This window comes from Sphaeramia orbicularis, chromosome 1, assembly GCF_902148855.1.
Source record: "Sphaeramia orbicularis chromosome 1, fSphaOr1.1, whole genome shotgun sequence".
NCBI lineage: Eukaryota > Metazoa > Chordata > Actinopteri > Kurtiformes > Apogonidae > Sphaeramia > Sphaeramia orbicularis.
Genome location: NC_043957.1, coordinates 25,655,356 through 25,674,230, shown reverse-complemented (window position 1 = coordinate 25,674,230; position 18,875 = coordinate 25,655,356). Strand labels below are relative to the sequence as shown.

Genomic DNA, 18,875 nt, shown 5'->3' with positions numbered 1-18,875 from the left:
CATTGGCTAAAAATGACTAGAAATAACTAAAAACAGGAAGCTATAACATGAAAACAGAATGACCCAGATAAACAGCATTTTTGAGTACATATAAAATAGTTGAAAGTTTATTTCTCATAAAGTTTGTTTGTGCGCATTTACAATAATTTTTCATAATAAATATGATAAAAATTCAAGTGTGTTTTTTTGCTATAACACTGTTTTAAGCATTTATTACGTGCAATAATGAAAATTAATGGCCAGATATTGAAAGTCTTCTTAAAAAAAGGTGCAAAAGAATTGGCAAAAAAGATATTTTCTGACACTTCTTTTTGCAAAACCAACAAAAAAATCAAGGCGGCCTGTTATAATGGTAGTCAGTGGTAGTCCTTATAGGGTTAACCTCCTAAGACCCAGGAAATGTCAGCAAAGTACAAGCTTTTTTTGTTTTTTATTAAATAAGTGCCTATATTTGAAACATCATGATGCAATGAGGTTTTTTTTTCCAGATGCAGTTTTTAAAATTTTTATGGAATGCCCTTTGTGGTAGACAGTTTTCTTTTCTTTTTTTTTTTTAATTTTGTATAAAGTTGTGAAACTCTTGTCCACAAATGTGGACAGTGGGTCTTAGGAGGTTAAAGCTTATTTTTGTCACTTCTATGGACATTTTAATCTGTAATTTTTCTTTTTCTGTGTGTTTCCATTCAGATGGCGTCCTCGACCTCTCCACCAAGAAGAACCACAGCGCAGGGAGCCTCAAGTCCTTCCCTGGCACCTCCCCTTCGCCAGGGGTCAAAGGGTAAGACACCAGGATGGGTTAAACCTGCCTCATTTTGGGTAAAATAGTGCCATGGTTTGTGGCACTGATGAGTCAAATATCAAACTGTGAGTGAAGCTCAGGCCTCGGGGGACAGTGTCCTGCTGCTTCCAATCAGTAATGAAATATCAAACCGCACATTTCTGAGCAGACGACGCAGATTTCACAGGCAGAACGAAAAACCATGAAGGAAGATTCCCATCAGCTGTAGTCAGTTCTGTCAAACTACTGACTGGACGGTTTCTAGCAAGATCTGTGTCACTTAACATGCAGTTATTACCTCTGCCAAGGAGGTTATGTTTTTGCCGGCATTGGTTTGTCTGTCTGTCTGTCCGTGTGCAAGATAACTCAAAAAGTTATGGACGGATTTGGATGAAAATTTCAGGAAATGTTGATACTGGCACAAGGAACAAATGATTACATTTTGGTGGTGATCGGGGGTGGAGGGGGGGGGCACTGATCTGCCTTGGCGGAGGTCTGTGCTCTCTGAGTGCTTTTCTAATTTTAGTTTTACTTTTGTATGTACTCACTGATTAAAATTGTCATTTACTTTTTGTCCAAGATATATAGAATAGTAGTGTGAAAGTAAATTAAAATGACCATTATTCTTTTAAACAGTTAAACATTAACATTGCTCAACCCACAACAAGGTTAACTCAACAGCAAATCTTTAAACAAAGATGGTTTTACCTCTAATCCCCTAATCCTACTTTACACTGTTTTTATTTAGTCTTTTTCAAATGTAGAATTAAGTTAAGTTATTGTAAGTTCTATTGCTAGTTTTGGTTCGATTCCTGGTTTTTGTTAAAGAAAAAAAAAAAGTTAATATAGGCCCCAAAACTTGACATTAAATCACATTTTTCAAAACTACAAGATAACACATACCCGTATTTAATCTACTTGTGATTTCTTACATTTAACCTTCAATGTGTAAATATTTACTGATTTACCTCAGATAGTGAAAGGAACTTTTATTTGGATGTGTCAAGCAACAATGTAGGCAGTCTTTACCAAATTAATATCTCATGACCAATTTATTATATACAAACAATAATGAAGCAGAGTGTGTTTTCTCCCCCTCTACAGAATCGGAATGAGGTTTTGTTCAGTCTTACTTATGCCTCCTGAAAAATCCAACATTGCTTCATGCTTGAAGTGACATTAGATACTTGTTTGAGCAAATTTATCTTGACAAGAGGCAGCTTTACACTTCAACTGGCCTTTCACTGCCAGCTCTCTGAGGCTGTTGACCAGAGCAACTTTCACAATCCAATTGCACCACAACCAGCTGAGCAACTTTTGCCTGTATTTATAGTGCAAATTGATGACGTGAGGGCAAGAGTGGTACATTGCAGGATAAAAAAGAGTGAAAGAAAGAAGAAAACAACAAACAAAACAAAAAAGCTTGAATCATAACATCAGCAATGATAAACTGTCAGTGTTGTGTGGAAACTGTTTTCAAATTCGATAAATGTAGGTTTTTCCATGACCTGTATATAATTAATCAACAGACTAACCATGAAGTCACTGTTTGGTGTCTGAACTGCTAATCTGAAGACAGTAATGTGATTTGGCCATTGCCATATTGGCTTTTTGGTGTAGGAAGTGACCATATTTGGACAAAATGAGCAGGGCTACAGGAGCACAAGCATGCTCCTTTAGCAAGGTTAAGCTAATGCTAGCTCACTGACTCAAACTGACAAACTGTGTAACAACCTCATTTTATGTTTGTGTTTTAAAACCTATTAACCACTTTATTCATTTTATTAAACAAACAGAAACTGAGCGGTCACATCTGTCAATCATGTCTTGGTTCTGCAGACACTAGACAGACCAGATCACAACAAAGGAGCCCAGAATGACTCTTGATTTAGTATTTTAAGAGAAGTTAAATGTAAGTCAATGGGAGAGAGTGCTTTTTCAAGCATGTACCCAATGGCCATTGATGGTATTACAGCTTTAAGATTCCTTCACATCAGCTTTATTTTGGAACCAAATTCCTTTCCTCTTGGGTTTTTTCTGATAGTTTAAAGACTAATGGAGTCATGAGATATAGTCCCAAATGCTTATTAATAATTGTCTAGAGCCTGAACGATTATAGCGTATCACTGATTAATCAACATTGGTCAATATGTAAGTGATGTATGAACTTTCTTGTTGCTCCTGTGTCTGTCAATCACTTTTTTGCACTATTCAGCCTTCACCCCCGTCTGTGCGCTTCCTGTGTACCTGACAATTTCATTCTGCCGGTGCGCCTGGGTATTAATACTGTATATTGATTGTCACTTAAATTTTAAAGAATGTTTTACCAAACAATTTTTATGTCATTGCTTATTAAATATTGACTCTTATCTTGTCCCAAAAGTCTCCCCAGCATAAAAACTACCGCATCTACAACCTGTGGTTCCCCACGGTTCACATACTAGTCTAATATACGACTATTACAGACTATTATACAGCGTTTTAAAGTTGTGTAAATGATCTGTATGAGATAAACAAAGATGCAATTGTTAATTCACATGTCTACTATTATCTAATGTAAGACTATTATATCCTGTCTATATTAATGTTCTGTTTTCATATATTGGCCGATATATCGGTTATCAGCCAATATATCAGATATCAGCCGCTATATCAGATACTGGCTTTTTTTAGCCTCCAATATCGGTATCGACATCGGCCCCAAAATTCCCATATTGGTCGGGCTCTATGATTGTCATTAGTTAAATATTTGTAATCAAGTCAAAATGTCCTGAATGGATTCTGATCAGAAAATATCTGTCCTAAGCCTGAACCAGTGCGAAACATCCTCTTACCACAAAGTTTACTCAAGTAGTTCCCAGCGATCCTAAGGTTTTCTAGTTGTTGTGGTGGAAATTTAGACGCGTTTGCAGTTTAATCAAGCGAATCGACTTGTGAGAGAATGTCGGCAGGTCTTTAAAGAGCTGTGCCCTCATTGTTTCTCTACATTTCATGGATACATAATTCGATCCCCCACACAGTTGTCCTGAAGCAAGGCCTTCCAACGCCTCCCACCTTTCATCTCTTAAGTATTGGTTTTGCTCAGCTGATCAATACCCAAGCTATCATCCATCCCATAGACGAGGCTGTTGTAGTGTAGACACAGTAGACAGAGACCAGGTAAAACCCCCTCCATCCTGGAAGCAGAGTTCATCTGCAGTGCGTCTCAAAAACATGACAAAGGCTTTGTTTGACTCTTGGTCTCTTTCTGGCTCCAAGTCAACGTCGTTATTGACAAACCTCAGCCCTGCCTCTCGATCATTTATTGACAAACGTGTACTCTGCCTTGAAGTCATGTTTGAATCCGTAACCATCATACTTGATTCTTGTACCAAGAGGGAATAAACAATCCACGCTAATCACAGCTGCCATTGCCAGGAATACTTTTGATCTGTAGGTCAAAGATGGATTAGGATAAGGTCGATACAGAGAGCAGAATACACTGGTGTGGATGTGGGCATAGAAAATGAATACACTCCACGTGGGAAGCATATCTTTGATCCAGCACTGAATACATTAAAATCACTTTTGTGAACACCTTCATCAAGTGTTGGCCATGAGTGTCCATGCATTTGTTCTGCTGTTGTATTAGATTTGTTTTCAGTTCTGTATTTTACTTTTCACTTGTAGTTCTTAAGGTGTGTGTATACAACACAATTCATCTGCACATTATGTAATGAAGAATGACAGTCTTGAAGACATTATGAGAACCAGGCAATATGAGAAAAGACATTTCAGAAACCATGTGTATTAAAGGAACACATTATAATTTTAAGACATCTAAACAATAAGTACAATAAGTAAATATATACATACATTCAAACATACCATTATTAAAGGTGGGGTAGGAGATGTTTTCCTGGAGGATTTTTTACGATATTGCTTAAAGTCCCCTTCACACCGTGATTACAACCAACTGATTAAAAGCTCTAAGGGTGAAGACACACCAACCCGACGGCTGATCATCGCCAGAAAAGGTAGCCCTACTAATCAGTCAGCTTCCGTCTCCCCAACACGGTCAAAAAAGTGTGAAGAACCCACGAAATCGACTACCGACTTGAGCGTACGTTCTGCGCTTGCATGAAATGTAAAACTGGAAAATGACGGAACATTTCTCCAAACCAAGCAGGCAAAAACTAAGGAGAAATCACACTATGCTAACAATGCTAACAGTGTTCACTTCATGGAATAAATTAAGTCCATAGTCAACACTGACTGGCACTCATTCAGATACGATATGAACAGTGAATGGCCTGTTATAGAGGACAGTAATGGCGTGAAGTACTTTGGCATAGCTGGATTCACATGGAAACTTCTTCTTAACTGATTCATTAGTCAAGGGTTATCCCTCCACCAATCAGATTGGTCCAACTGAATGACGGGTAGCGGTCGATTACACATGTTGAGTCGGCCAAAAAGACTGGTTACGGCATTAACGACTGCTGATCGCATGGAACACACCAAACAGACTCATATCACCCACCTCGCCAGACTGCCCGACGACATCCGACCACCAAAAATTGGCTCGGTGTGTCTTCACCTTAACACAAAAACAAAAAAATGTAGTCACCTGTGGAACGAACAGGACTGAAAAAAAAACACCATCCAATCATTTAAACCGTCTCAACTGCCACTTGCCCCTCCCATCCCTCTCTGCACGCACCCCTCTCTGGCCCCAGCTCCAGTTCACAGATCCATGCATATCTCATTCAGTCTCCTCCAACACCCCCGTTCATACAGAACAGCCCCAATTCATACCTAGCTGGGTAACGAATTGATGCTGCCCAGCTCTCGTGAACCCTCAGGAACAAGCATTGCCAGTACTCTGGAGGCGTGGCTTCAGGGGGATGTCTGAAGAAAGGAGTTTGGTCTGTTGAATTGTGCATTTTCAAAATGTAGCTTGCTCAAACCATTTTTCCAAGGTCTCCTACCCCACCTTTTTAAAACTAATCAAAAGAGAAGTGCAATTACAAAGTCAGAATCATAAAAGTATTTTCTTAAAGTGGTTCTGTGTTGTATTGATATTCCAAACTCTCACCAGCATGGACCAGAACACACTTAGAACCAAAACCACCAATGAACCAACCCTATGTATCCACAGACTGAATCAGTCACTAAAGCTCATTGTTTCCACACATCTGTATTATAGTATCATCAAGTTTTCTTCAAAAACTAAAACACATACACTTATTTTAACAGTCGATCAAAATTACACTGTGTCTTATAGTGTTGATGTGCTGCAGCTGATAGTTTACATTATACAGTATCTCTGTTAGCTTAGCTCTGTTTTTAGACAGAAAACAGCCACAGTAAAACCACAAGTCACCTCTGTTTTTTGTTTGGTTTGTGTTGTCAGTAGCTGAACTAAAGATCTGTTTGGAATCCAACAAACAAGGTCAGAACTGTCACAATTTATTTATTTATTTAAATATTTATTTATTTATTAGGGACAGTGCATATTAATGAACATCTACAACAATTGCAGCTGTAAATATGCCAGATTGTAGCAGCAGTGCTAATTTCCATTTGTAGTTCCTAGGCAGGTGACAAGAAAGACAGTTAACAAAAGACAAAACCTCATAAAAACACACAGAACAACACAGTGAGGACAATCTACTGATGGTCACAGGCTTGGTTTTCCTTCATCCAATGTTTAAGTTGTGATTTGAAGGAGGCATATGATTGTGAGTGTCTTATGTTGAGTGGTAAACTGTTCCAATATTCATAATCCTTGAATCAACAAACAGCAATTTAGCAAAGATAAGAGCATCCCATAATAGCTTTATACCTATAAGCTTCAGAATCAAACTGCCATTTCAGCATCAAACTCCATTCTTTACAGTTGTGTCCAGTGGAGAAAACCTGGCTTTTATCTTCATCACTTCTTTTCTTTGACTCTAAAAGTTGTTTCTTAATGGTTCTCACTCCATCTGGTCAATTTCTGATGCTTTGGTCAAAGGCTCCATGGTGTCGATGTAATTAAATTCCATTCATTTGTATATTATCCAATACATTGGTGTTTTGGCAGAACTTCAGAGCTCTGTATTCTGAACCTTTATAGACAATCTGTGAAATTCTAAGATAATTTCTAAATTGAACTGAATGGATGTCAAGATTTGAGTTAATGCGCTTATTAACCTTTGCTCTAGTGAGCGGTGCGAGTAGCTGCATTCAGTTCTAACTGGAGATAAATAAAGAAGCTAAAATTCATTGGAACAAATGAAGCATTAGAATAACACAAATGAGATTTGAGAAAAGTCTGAACATTCTATTCAGTGTTAAATAGAAGTTCATTCTAAAGCTGTGTGTCCTCAGTGACAAATACTGAGGTTCCAATGCCAGATGAGCTAATTGTACTAGGAATTGTATAGGGAATATAATGGAATAAATGGACAAGTGTTATGGACTGTGTTTCATAATGGACAAAGGTCTTGTGGTCTAATGAGTCCACACTGACCCTGTTCCAGAGTGATGAGAGAGGTAGATGAAGTGATTACCCATCATGCCTAGTGCAGTACAAGCCTGTGGGGGCCATGTTATGATGGTCAGGTCTGAGTTTGCATTATGTATATTGTATAATGTTATTTAACTGATGTCACAGCAAATGAAAATTAATTTTGTAATCAGAGATAAATGCAGTTCAATGAAGTATTAGTGTTTGACTTTTTATGGCAACGCTGTTAATGTCTATAGACAATGAGACAATAACTTTAATTATTCTGCACCTTTGTTGAATTCTTGATCCTGATTGGTCAATGACTGCATTCTGTTATTGCTTTACAACAGATTATTGTCATAGTTATTTAATATTTATAATAAATATAAATATTTATTATTTATATTTTCAAATTGTTTTTATATCAACATATCAAAATATTGATTAGTTCAGTTAATAGCATGTATTAAATTCTGCATCACCCTTTTTATGACTGTAAATCCTCCCTTTTGCATTAACAACTTTCAGCATCAGGTATTTACTGTTGAAGAACATTGCGCAATCAATGAAATTAGGCAGTCATAACCCCATGCTGGCAATTTTTCTTCAGTTCCATTAAATTCACTTTTATTTATATTTTCCAGAATTGAAATTCAGAAATTTACATCTGGAAAATTAATGATGAAAATGATGGAACAGACTTTGCAATGTTATGAATACAAACATTTAGATCAGTAGGAAATGTACGCATAACACATTAATAAAAGGAAAGTATAAAAGCTCATACAACTGCAGCTGAAATATCCTGCATGCAGCCCCATGAGCGGTCCTAGTGAAAGTCAAAGGTTCTTGGATCCCAAACAACTATAAAGGTACAGTGGAACCTTGCAGTATGAATTTAATCCGTTCAATGACTAAGCTGTTTTTGTGATTTACAAGTTTTACTAATCAATTTTCTCCATTGAAATGAATTGAAATATAATTAATCAATTCCAGCCTCCAAAAACCTCCCAAAAATCCTTTTTTAAGGGTTTTTAAATCAGAAAAAGTACAGTTAGAAAGAAAATAACCACTATAAAAACAAATAAACTGGTTTTATTAGGTCATTTAACTTAAAGATGAGACAATTTGTTTGTGAGGAGAAGGAGGGTTATTCTCTGAAAAGAGACTCTCCCTCCAATAAAATCTCAGGTAGAAGAATTTTTTGCATTTTCCCTTTTCATTATTAACTTATGCAGAGAATTCTGCTTTGTTCTGCTTGTTATAATGTTCTGAAAATGCTCCAAACCATTGTCATTAAATAAAGCAGCTGCATGACCTGGACTTAATTTTTCTGGATGATTTTTTTCATCAGAATCAGAACTGTGTCCACTTTACCAACACTTCCATTTTAATTTACTGGTAGAGATCGCCTCCTCCACTACAGAGAATTCCATTATGAGCCAACACATGGGCTAACACCACATCTTACACTGGTACATATGCTGTGCATGTGCTCCATCTGCCACATGGATCTGTCACACTTTACCTGTGTCTCTTAAAGGGGCAGCAACACACCCTAAATAATTGAACTAAATAACAGGTCCACAACAGTCCTTGTTCTCCTCCTCCATCTGAACGCTGGTGCTCCTGAATGTGAAATGACTGTGGGAGGAACGCCTGCTTGTACTGTGAACTTCCACTCGTATTGACAGACAAAAATTCTCAAGCGTACTGCGAGGTTTGGTGTATAGTGCACACAAAAACCTAAGGCTCAAACAGAAATGAATAAAAACATGAGGGTAAACAGCGCAGTGAGATCATGTTTTTGGACAGAGACGGATACGGAATGATGCCGACATTCCACCAGTGTGGGCTCAGCAGGTAGACCTTGGTGTGCTGAGAATATTTCTCCAACAGGACTCAAATCAGAATTAGAAATAACATCTTCACCCCCTCAGGAGGGGACTCTATCTCCTGCCTGAGGGGGTGAAGGCCCCAACGGCCCCTCAGGGTGAGAGCCTCTAATGATCAGGTCATGTAATATTAACCAAGGGGGAGGTAGAGCCTGTAGTCCCCGCGCAAACCCCCCTAGTGATGCCAATTCATCCTCCACAGCCAGAAACCCCCCAGAGCTGGTCGGTCTATGCTTCACAGGTAACAGGACTCTTATGTTTAGCAGGGCTGTCAAACTCATTTTACTTCAGGGGCCACATTCAGCCCAATATGAGTGGGCCTGACCGCTAAAATAATAGAGTAATGGCCTATAAATAATGACAACTGACAACTTTCCTCTTCATTTTAGTGCAAGAGATGCCATATTTACATTTACAAACTATCCTTTCACCAAAAAGATGTGAATAACCTGGGGAAAAAAATGGAATTTCATAAGAAAAATAAGTGCAATTTGAACAATATTATGCCTCAACTTATCATTTCTACATGTACATTACAGATGGGCTCTACAAAGTCTCAAAGCATTTAGTAACAGGCAGAATATTGTTAAAATTGCACTTAATTTTCTTTAGACATTTCATGTTGTTCTTATTTGTTCAGGTTGTTCACATTTTATTGTTAAATGATAGTTTGTAAATGTAAATATTTTCATAATGTAATATTTTTTTCACATTAAACCAAGAAGAAAATTTGGAGTTGTCATTATAGGTTATTATGTTATTATTTTACTTGAGATCACATTGGTCTGTACGTGGCCTCTGAACTAAAATGAGTTTGACACCTTTGACTGTTAGTATCTTCAGTGTAATTTTTGCACTGTACAAAATCATCCTGTGGACCGGATTGGACCCTTTGGAGGGCCGGTTTGGGCCCACAAACCACATGTTGGACACCCCTGTTTTACAGCATAGTTTACCTCAAAAACCTCCAACAGCATAGTTTATTGTAATATTATTGAGAGGTTTGGTTGAAACTTAATTAAACTGAACAGAACAGAATATGTTTAATTACTCTAACTTAATCTCAGGTGAAATGAAAATGATAAAAATCAAATACATTTTAATATGAATTATCTTCCTTCTTTATGCCTCATGAAACACTCATTGTTTTTCAGTTCATCTGTTCCTACTGAGGTTTTATTTGCATTTCAAACATTTCAGAAAACGTTTAACAAGAAGCATGTTTCAGTTCTGAATATTCTTATTGTTCTGATGAACGTACAGTCTACTGTGAAAGGTCAATGTACGTTCTGTTTGTTTTACTGAAAAAAAAACAAGAGTGTTTTATCTCAGCCGACATGCATCCGTTTGGTCTTGGTAAAGTGTTATACACTGAGAAGTTTGATGAGAAGTGAAAAGTTAAATGGAAATCCTGTTGTTTTTGGTTTTAGGAGAGTATTCGCTGAAACAATAATTAAGGATTATGTTTATAAATCAGACTCAGCTTTATTGTCATGATCAGAACGAAATACTGTTACTCATGTCTCAGTGTATGCAGCATGAAATAGGATAAAATAACAAATAAAATGGATAACAGATGAATAGAATCATGAAAAATATGTCTGAACTTCTGAATATATGTCCATATGAAAAGGAACATTTATATATTCTAAACAGAACCTTGGCTCAAAACTGATCCAAACAGAACTGTTAAAGTGTGTAAAATGATCAGTATGTAAAGGTTAATGTATTTTAACATTTCAACATTTGGCAACGTCCGGTGAATTAGATATGAAATATATATATATATATATATATATATATATATATACACACACACACACACGCACACATATATATATGTGTGTGTGTGTGTGTGTGTGTGTGTGTATATATATATATATATATATATATATATATATATATATATATATATATATATATATATATATATATATATATATATATATAATTTTTAAAATGTTTGTGTTTTTGCTTTCAAGTAGATGTTAAATTAAGTGGACATCATTCATTTGACTATAGCACATAAATTAGATGCAAATTTGCAACAACAGGCATAATGGTCAATAACAATGATAAATTAAACAGATTTTCCCACCACAGGAGATGGAGATCAGTTTTTTCATGCCACAAACGTATTCCCAGTGTCTAGAATGGGTACATATCCAATATATCTGAAACGACATTAGTAGAATAGATACGCAATCTAAGTTGATTCCATAATGGAAGTGGTTGGACGCAAATTAGCGACAGTCGATGTTAAAGGGATAGAGTATACACTATATGGACAAAAGTATTTGGACACATTGAATTCAGGTGTTTCTTCTCTTAACAGGGGTCTGGGATGCAAAACAATAATGACAAATGTCAGAATATAGTTTTATATTATGATAAATATCATTGCATTGGTTAGTTTGGTGTAAATTCTTATCTTTGCTTCCAAAATGCCTCAGAGATGGTTTTTCCTTATTTTCTCTCGACAGTGAAAGGGATAGAATCTACGGTATCATTGCCATCTGCTCCAGACTCCCTGATGACTGAATGCTTATACTGTAAAAGAGTGCTTTATTAGAGAGTAAACTCCAAAGCCTCTCATTAACCCTATATTGTTTTCAACAAGCCAGAGACCGCCCACTGTGATAATCTGTCAGAAAGCCCCCGCTGAGGAACCCCCCACATCGCAGCCAGTCACACTTTAGTGCAGTAGAATATGGCTCCGCTGAAAAAATAGTACAGGTTACAAGTCCAGTACAAGTTTCCTCTCCCCTATATCATGTCATCTGCTGACTTTGACAAGCTATTTTCTGTTATTATGAACATAAGTGAGCATTTCTTTAAAAGGCCTCTCTACTGTTGCTATAGTTACTCAGCTGCAGCAGTTGAAGCGAAGGTATTTTGCATATACCATATGTCTGTATATGGCAGCCTCTGAACCAGTGAAATGCAGGATTTAAGAACACCGGAGCTGTTTCTGATTTCATATCAGTAAAACTTTACCTCATATGGGTAAAGAGGTCAGTTCAGATTAATGCTGCAATGATTGTGAAGATTAACTGCCATGCAATTATTCATTTAATTGTATGCAAATGTCATAGATTTTATGTCTAACAGTAATTTAATGATTCAGCTCATGAAGAAGTAGACATTTATAGGTAATTAACAGCGGAACACAGATGTAAAAAAAATCCCATCTATTTTTTCCTTTTACAGTTGAAAAAATAAAGAAGGCAATGCAAAGTTTAGATCAAGAGATAAAGACAGAACAATAAAATGATGCTCCAGTCAAATGACATAGAAAATACGATGGAAATACAGTATTTTTTTGTTTTAGTTTTTATTCTGGTGAATAAAAACTATTTTGAAAGGCAAAATGGTTGCGCTCAGTTCAGATATTCACAGTGAATGTCATAAATAACCATTAAAAACATTAATAGACATGGAAAACTCATAAAAGAATGGATTAAGAGCTCTTTTTTACCTTTTAAATCCAAGCTTAGCCTAATATGCTTTATTATTTTTGTATAAAAAGGAATGAAGATGAAAAAATAGTCCAGTATTTCACCTAAATAAATAAATAAATAATAATAATAATAATGATAATAATAATAATAATAATAATAATAATAATTATTATTATTATTATTATTATTATTATTATTATTATTATTATTATTATTATTATTAATAATAATCATAATAATCATAATAATCATAATAATATAAAGGACATGCAGGACTGATCAGGTATCAGAAATGCAAGAGTCCCAAGTTAGCCAAACAAAGGAAAGCTTAGATAAAAATGAACACAAAATTGACACAAAAAACATAAATGATGCAGATAGATGTTGTATAACAGGAGCAATAATTAACTTAGATATGAATTAAAAAAGAAAAAGGAAACAATAAAAGCAGGACAGTCCATAATATGTAATAAAATGTAATAAAAACTGTCCGATGCAGTCTTGATTGGATTAATATACGTTACTCTTATTTTTACCTTAAATACAAATGCTGTGTTAATGAGCCGATGTTCAGTGTTTTAAATGGGTTTGTCCATTCATTGTTCAGTCAATTTGCAATGCAATTATTTTTTCATGGCTCAAACTGGGAGAACTGTGATAATCTGGCTTCCAGGTCTGTTACCAACTGCTCCTCACACATCACCGCTGCTGCCGAGCCTCCGCTCTTTTACTCATGCTGTTGTTAAATTATTGATTAGTTTAGCAGATACTGCTACTGCACAGAACATCTCATTGCCTTCTGTTAGTGTTTACTTTTTGCTCGATATCTAAAGTGTTATAACAACACATTATCTACAAACACTGCATGATACGATAACTCAACACAATGTAACGCACTGTCACTTCATTAAGCAGTTTGTCATACACTGCTGGCTTCATGTAAAAAGAAATTCTCAGCATCTTGTCATAAATTATTACATAATATGGTAATTGCATATTTTTTAATGATGGAAACATGATAATAAGATTATGTAACAACCAACTGAAATGAATGTAGGGATGGGACTCAAGAACCAGTTCTTTTTGAGAACCAGTTCCCAGTAGCTTGATTCCTAGGAATCGTTTGCCTGCCTGCTTAAGGAGTCAGCTTATCAATTCCGCCTTCGTTGCACATGCATGATGACTTCATGTCACACGCACGCCACATTGTTTTGGTCAGAATGTAGCCAACATGGCATTGAGGTAGAAACAGTCCAATAAGATGACACCAGTAACACTTGCAAAGCTTCCATTTCTTCAAATGGGGGAAATTCCTCCAATTTGCTCAAACATTTGTCCACAGCATGTGATTCATTTACAGGAATGTCATGTTTTTGTTATGCTACTTAGCAACACTTGTGAATCTAGCAGCAGAGCGAACACCAGGGCATCATCCGTGCCCAGTTCTGAGGGGGCAACAAACGTCCTGCCCCCTCAAATAAAAGTTTCTGAAGGCAGGGAAAAGGAAATAAGGTGCACAACAACGGAAGACATAAACCAGGCCCGTGTCATCTGCCGGGTGACATGGGGGTGCAGTCTCCTGGGTTCAAAGGTCCTGGGTCAATTCCAACCAGGGACCTTTCTCTTTGGAGTTTGTATTGTTCTCCCCGTATTATCGTGGGTTCTCTGCGGGTACTCCGGCCTCCTCCCACCATCCAAAGACATGCACTAATAGGTTAACTGGTAGACCTAAAATTGCCCACAGATGTGAATGTGACAGTGATTAGTTGTTTGTCTCTATATGTCGGCCCTGCGATGAACTGGTGACTCGTCCAGGGTGTACCTCGCCTTTGCCCATAGGTAGCTGGGATAGGCTCCAACACCCCCCACAACCTTAGTGAGTAAAGTGGGTTCAGAAGATGATAGTGATGATGATGGTGATGATGATGATGGTGTTCACTGATCAAAATGGGCTGAAAAACACAGTAAAAAAATTTGTATTGTATGTATAACACATTTATCCTACAAATACAAACTCATTAACATTGTCAAACACCAACCTGAAAAACCTACTCTTGCTTATATTTTGCAGGGTTGACTAATGCAGCAGTGTTTTAACAGGACTCCCAAAAAGCCAATCGAAAAGCTTTGTCTTATTGAACATGATGCCCTAACTCACTCTGTAATAATAACTGTAATGCAATTTATTGCAATACACACTATGTGGCTAAAAGCATTTTGTCAAGTTATTGCATGTAATGTTTTTACATAATTTATTGTTGCAGTGCCTAACACTGCTCTTAGAAGTCACAAGACAAATAAATTATTAACCAGTGAGAACATGGATGACATTTTGTGAGTTTCAGTCTCTCAGCAGATCTCTGATGAATCATCTAAATGCTCCTCTTTGATCTCTCCATGCAGACACTCTCTGAAAGTAGACCATGACGTGGATGACGAGGACGTGCTGCTGCAGAGAAGCTTGCAGGACGGACTGAGGGAGAACTTGGTCAACTCATTCAAGCCCCCGCTGGCCCGCTCGCTGCGTATCAAGGAAGAGCTCCTCAGCCAGAAACACTGCCTCTTGAGTCAGCCCGCTGCTCTGTCGTTGTCCAATCTAGAGTCAGCCAGTTTGCTCAATCACGGGCAATCTCACTCCTTGCTTGGCCAGAAGGGTTCCTCTTCTTTCTGGGGGAGCAAGGCCCACCTTGACAGCCTGATGAAGCTAAAACAGGCCAGCGGAGTTCTGAGCGGGGCCCTCAGTGACCTCAAAGACCTGCCTACCTTCTTGGAGAATCACCACCACAACCACCATGGAGCCTTCTCCTTCAAAAGTTCCCTCCACCTCCACAATCAGCTCTCCAAGACCCACCACAACGAAGCCAAGAGAGACCAGGGCCACTCGCTTCCTGTCGACCTGAAGATCCCCCAGGTTCGGGGCATGGACCTCTCCTGGGACTCTCATGCTTCTGATCTGTACAGCTACGGCGCCATGGGGGTCGGAGGTGGCGCCCATGGAGAGAACACCCTGAGCCGGAAGCTGAGAGCCATCCTGCCTAAGCAGAACCGCAGGGGAGGAAGCCTGGGAAGCCTGTTGGATGGAGCAGCCGACTACTGGACCTCTGACTTGGACCACTCCACCTCTGGGCCAGCGTATTCGACCTCCGACGTGGAAGGAGACCCGAACTCCAAGCAGCCGAGGAAGAAGAGGGGCCGCTATCGCCAGTACAACAGCGAGATCCTGGAGGAGGCTATAGCGGTGGTGATGAGCGGGAAGATGAGCGTGTCCAAGGCCCAGAACATGTACGGGATCCCGCACAGCACCCTGGAATACAAGGTCAAGGAGCGCATGGGAACCTTGAAGAACCCCCCAAAGAAGAAACTCAAGCTTATGATGAAGATGGAAGCAGGAGGCCAGGATTTCCCCAACGAGTCGGAGAACACTGCGACTCCACGAGATGACGGCCCGCCGCTGGCAGCTGCTGAGCTCAAGGACAATGTAAAGGAAGAGATTGATGATAATTTCAAACCAATCGATTAAATGACTAACACATGTAAACCTCAGTCAAAAGTAATTTGAAAATGGATGGGGCTTTATTTGTGCCAATTTACTTTGCAGTATCTGGGTGAGCACAAACACAGGGATAATATGAGGAGGATTCTTAAAACAACTGGAGAGAAACAACTAATCGGATGGTTTTAAACAGGCGTCACACGAAGGACGCTGTACAAGCATTTGTTTCGCTTTTATATCCGGGGGCTTAACAAATGCAGCTAAAGACATGAGTTACATGACAATTAATGAAATTTCCTTAAGCATGCTGATAATCCCCTGCTCAAAACCCTATTCCCTTCTTTTGAGAACTTGATACACTGAACTGCTGCTGCTTATAAATGCAGTTTGGGCTTTGGACCATTCCAATTTGGGGGGGGGGGAATTAGGGGAAGTTTAAAATTAACTCCTTTCAAAAAAGACAAATTAAAGTCCCCCAACCCCTCCCATCTCCTCTCTCATGGAGAACTAACAGACAATTGGTAAGTGAACCATCTATTACATTTGAAGCCAACTGTAAAGGTTTAATCATGATATTTCTCACCAGGGTTCTGAATCAAAACCCATTCTCTTATTGCCAGGTAGCCACGATGCTTTAACTGCAAAGCTTTTCTTTCCTCCTTAAGATATTCTGCTAATCTTTGTGTGGACGAAAGCAACATTAACCCGTCCTTTTTGAATGAGAAAACACACACAAAAGTCATTCAGGGATGCATGCTTGTGAGTTTCGCGTATACTACTGACTTCTATCGTTGTCTCTATATTCCTCTTTATCTTTTCAGTTGATTTGTTTTGCTTTCTTTTGCACTACACTTTGGGTCTGGCGCTTACAGACCAGGTTACCTCGGCATCGTTGCCCTTGCATCATGCACTTATTATGGTCTGTCTCCGAAGCCCAGTCACAACATTGCATTGGGTCAGAGGTACATGCCGCCTCTGTGCACTGATCCATAATCAGACCCAGGAAGCTCTTTACCCTCTTTTTTTTTGCCAAGGGACAAGTTGAGGAGTGGTCTGACTATGGATCAGCTTTTTTTTAAGGTGGAATGCTACCTCATGGACCTCCATCAGCGTCTCGCCGCTGATCCTGGAAGGCCCGAGCTGCCTCCTGGGAAGCTCATCCCATCATGGAGATCTTTATTGGATGTAGGCCTTCTGGAATCAGACTGTGAAACTCTGCTGCTATCAGTTGAATATTTAGCTCCTATACTAGGCTTTAGAAAGCCAAAGCTAATGGATGTTAGCTAACAACAACACACTGCTGATGTTTTCTTTTTCTTTTTCTTTTTCTAATCAAACTAACATGAGGCTGATTTTTAAAAGATTTTCTTCTCCCTCAACCTTCAAAGACAGTTTTAAAGGCAGTTTACTACAACAATGTGCATTTATAGTGGGGTGTTCAATTTGGGGTGGCGGGTGGGTGATATGCAGTGGGGAGGGGTAGTTGATAGAGCTGAGGGAAAGTCAGATTTAATATATTATAAATTATTATGACTGATGACGTACAAGCCAATCCATTATTCTGGATGATTCCTTTTCTCCTCATTTTTAACTCAGGGTATCTGAGACAGATGATGTGGGTTTCAAAAATGCTTGGACCTATCATTGACAAACCAGAGGACATTACATGCCTCTCGCTAATGCTTTGTCTGACTAAATATGACAAACGCCGTAGCCGACAGACGTGCTAATAATTTATCACAAAGGAGATAAAACACCGACACGGGGTTTGGCGCTAAACTTCTAAAATAGCACTTTTCAGAAGTAACAGACAAAAAAAAAAAAAAACGAGAGAAAGAAAGCTGTTTGAGGTTATGCATGTAGTGTAGCTCTACTCTGAGCGATGTGGAGGAAGAAGAGACGAGGAGGGTGAAGGAAAAAAGCTTTAGTGATTAAGACTTTCAGAGAACTGCAGCTTGGACCCAAACTACTCTTTTTTTCCTCTCGATTACCTTCTCAAGTAAAAAAAAAAAACAAAAAAGAAAAAAAGAAAAAGAAAAAAATGGTTGACAGCTTGAACAAGTTGAGTTTTGTGTTGTGTCGTCTTGTTGTTTTTCCTCCTCGTAACACTGAAGCACCAGGGATAGAAACTTTCACTAGGAAAGAATATCCCTCAGAGGACACAGGTGGAAAGAAAAAAAATCGGCTTTTGGTATTTTCCATCAGGACATAATTGGAAGAGATGATAATAGCTTTTTGGTTGTATTGCTTTGTTTTTTTTGTTTTTGGGTTTTGTTTTTTTTTTCTGAATTGTTTTGCTCTGTGGTAAATGTTGCTCTTCGCTCCTAACACTGCCTGGTGCTCACCCAGTCTGTGAGATTTTTAACAAGAATTGTACCTCTCTGTTTTGAAGAAATGATGATGATTCACTCCTCTTGAAATGTATTGTACATTTTATTTATTTGATTTGTTCCTTTTCTTTACTTTTCTCTAAAAAATGGCATGCACCACTTTATTATTGGCTGATTTTGGGGTTGGGCCAATTGAATATGTTGATATTAAATTATGGTAACAGAACAAATCTCAAAGCAGAAATGCTCAAACTGACTCTAAATTATAAAATGGTCCTTATTATTGTTGTTATTCCTCCCTGTGGCACAATCTTGTTTTCCCCTCTGTGGTCTTTAGTTCTACCTTAAGCTTTGAAGTACCCTTGGCTTTGATTGGCAGATATGCTCAGCCAATGGGAAAGAGCATAAGTATAAAACGACTTCATGCATGAAATGCGTCCAAC

At 38.2% G+C, this 18,875-nt stretch overlaps 1 protein-coding gene across 1 annotated transcript in view; it reads left to right on the top strand.

Moving 5' to 3' along the window:
• Nucleotides 1-17,969, top strand: part of lcor (ligand dependent nuclear receptor corepressor) — a 161,674-nt gene extending 143,705 nt beyond the window's left edge. The window contains exons 6-7 of the mRNA XM_030132628.1: nt 688-778; nt 15,013-17,969. Of these exons, the coding sequence (XP_029988488.1) occupies nt 688-778; nt 15,013-16,129 (1,208 nt within the window). The 3' untranslated portion in view covers nt 16,130-17,969. The remainder of the gene's footprint in view (nt 1-687; nt 779-15,012) is intronic.
• The last annotated feature ends 906 nt before the right edge of the window (nt 17,970-18,875 follow it).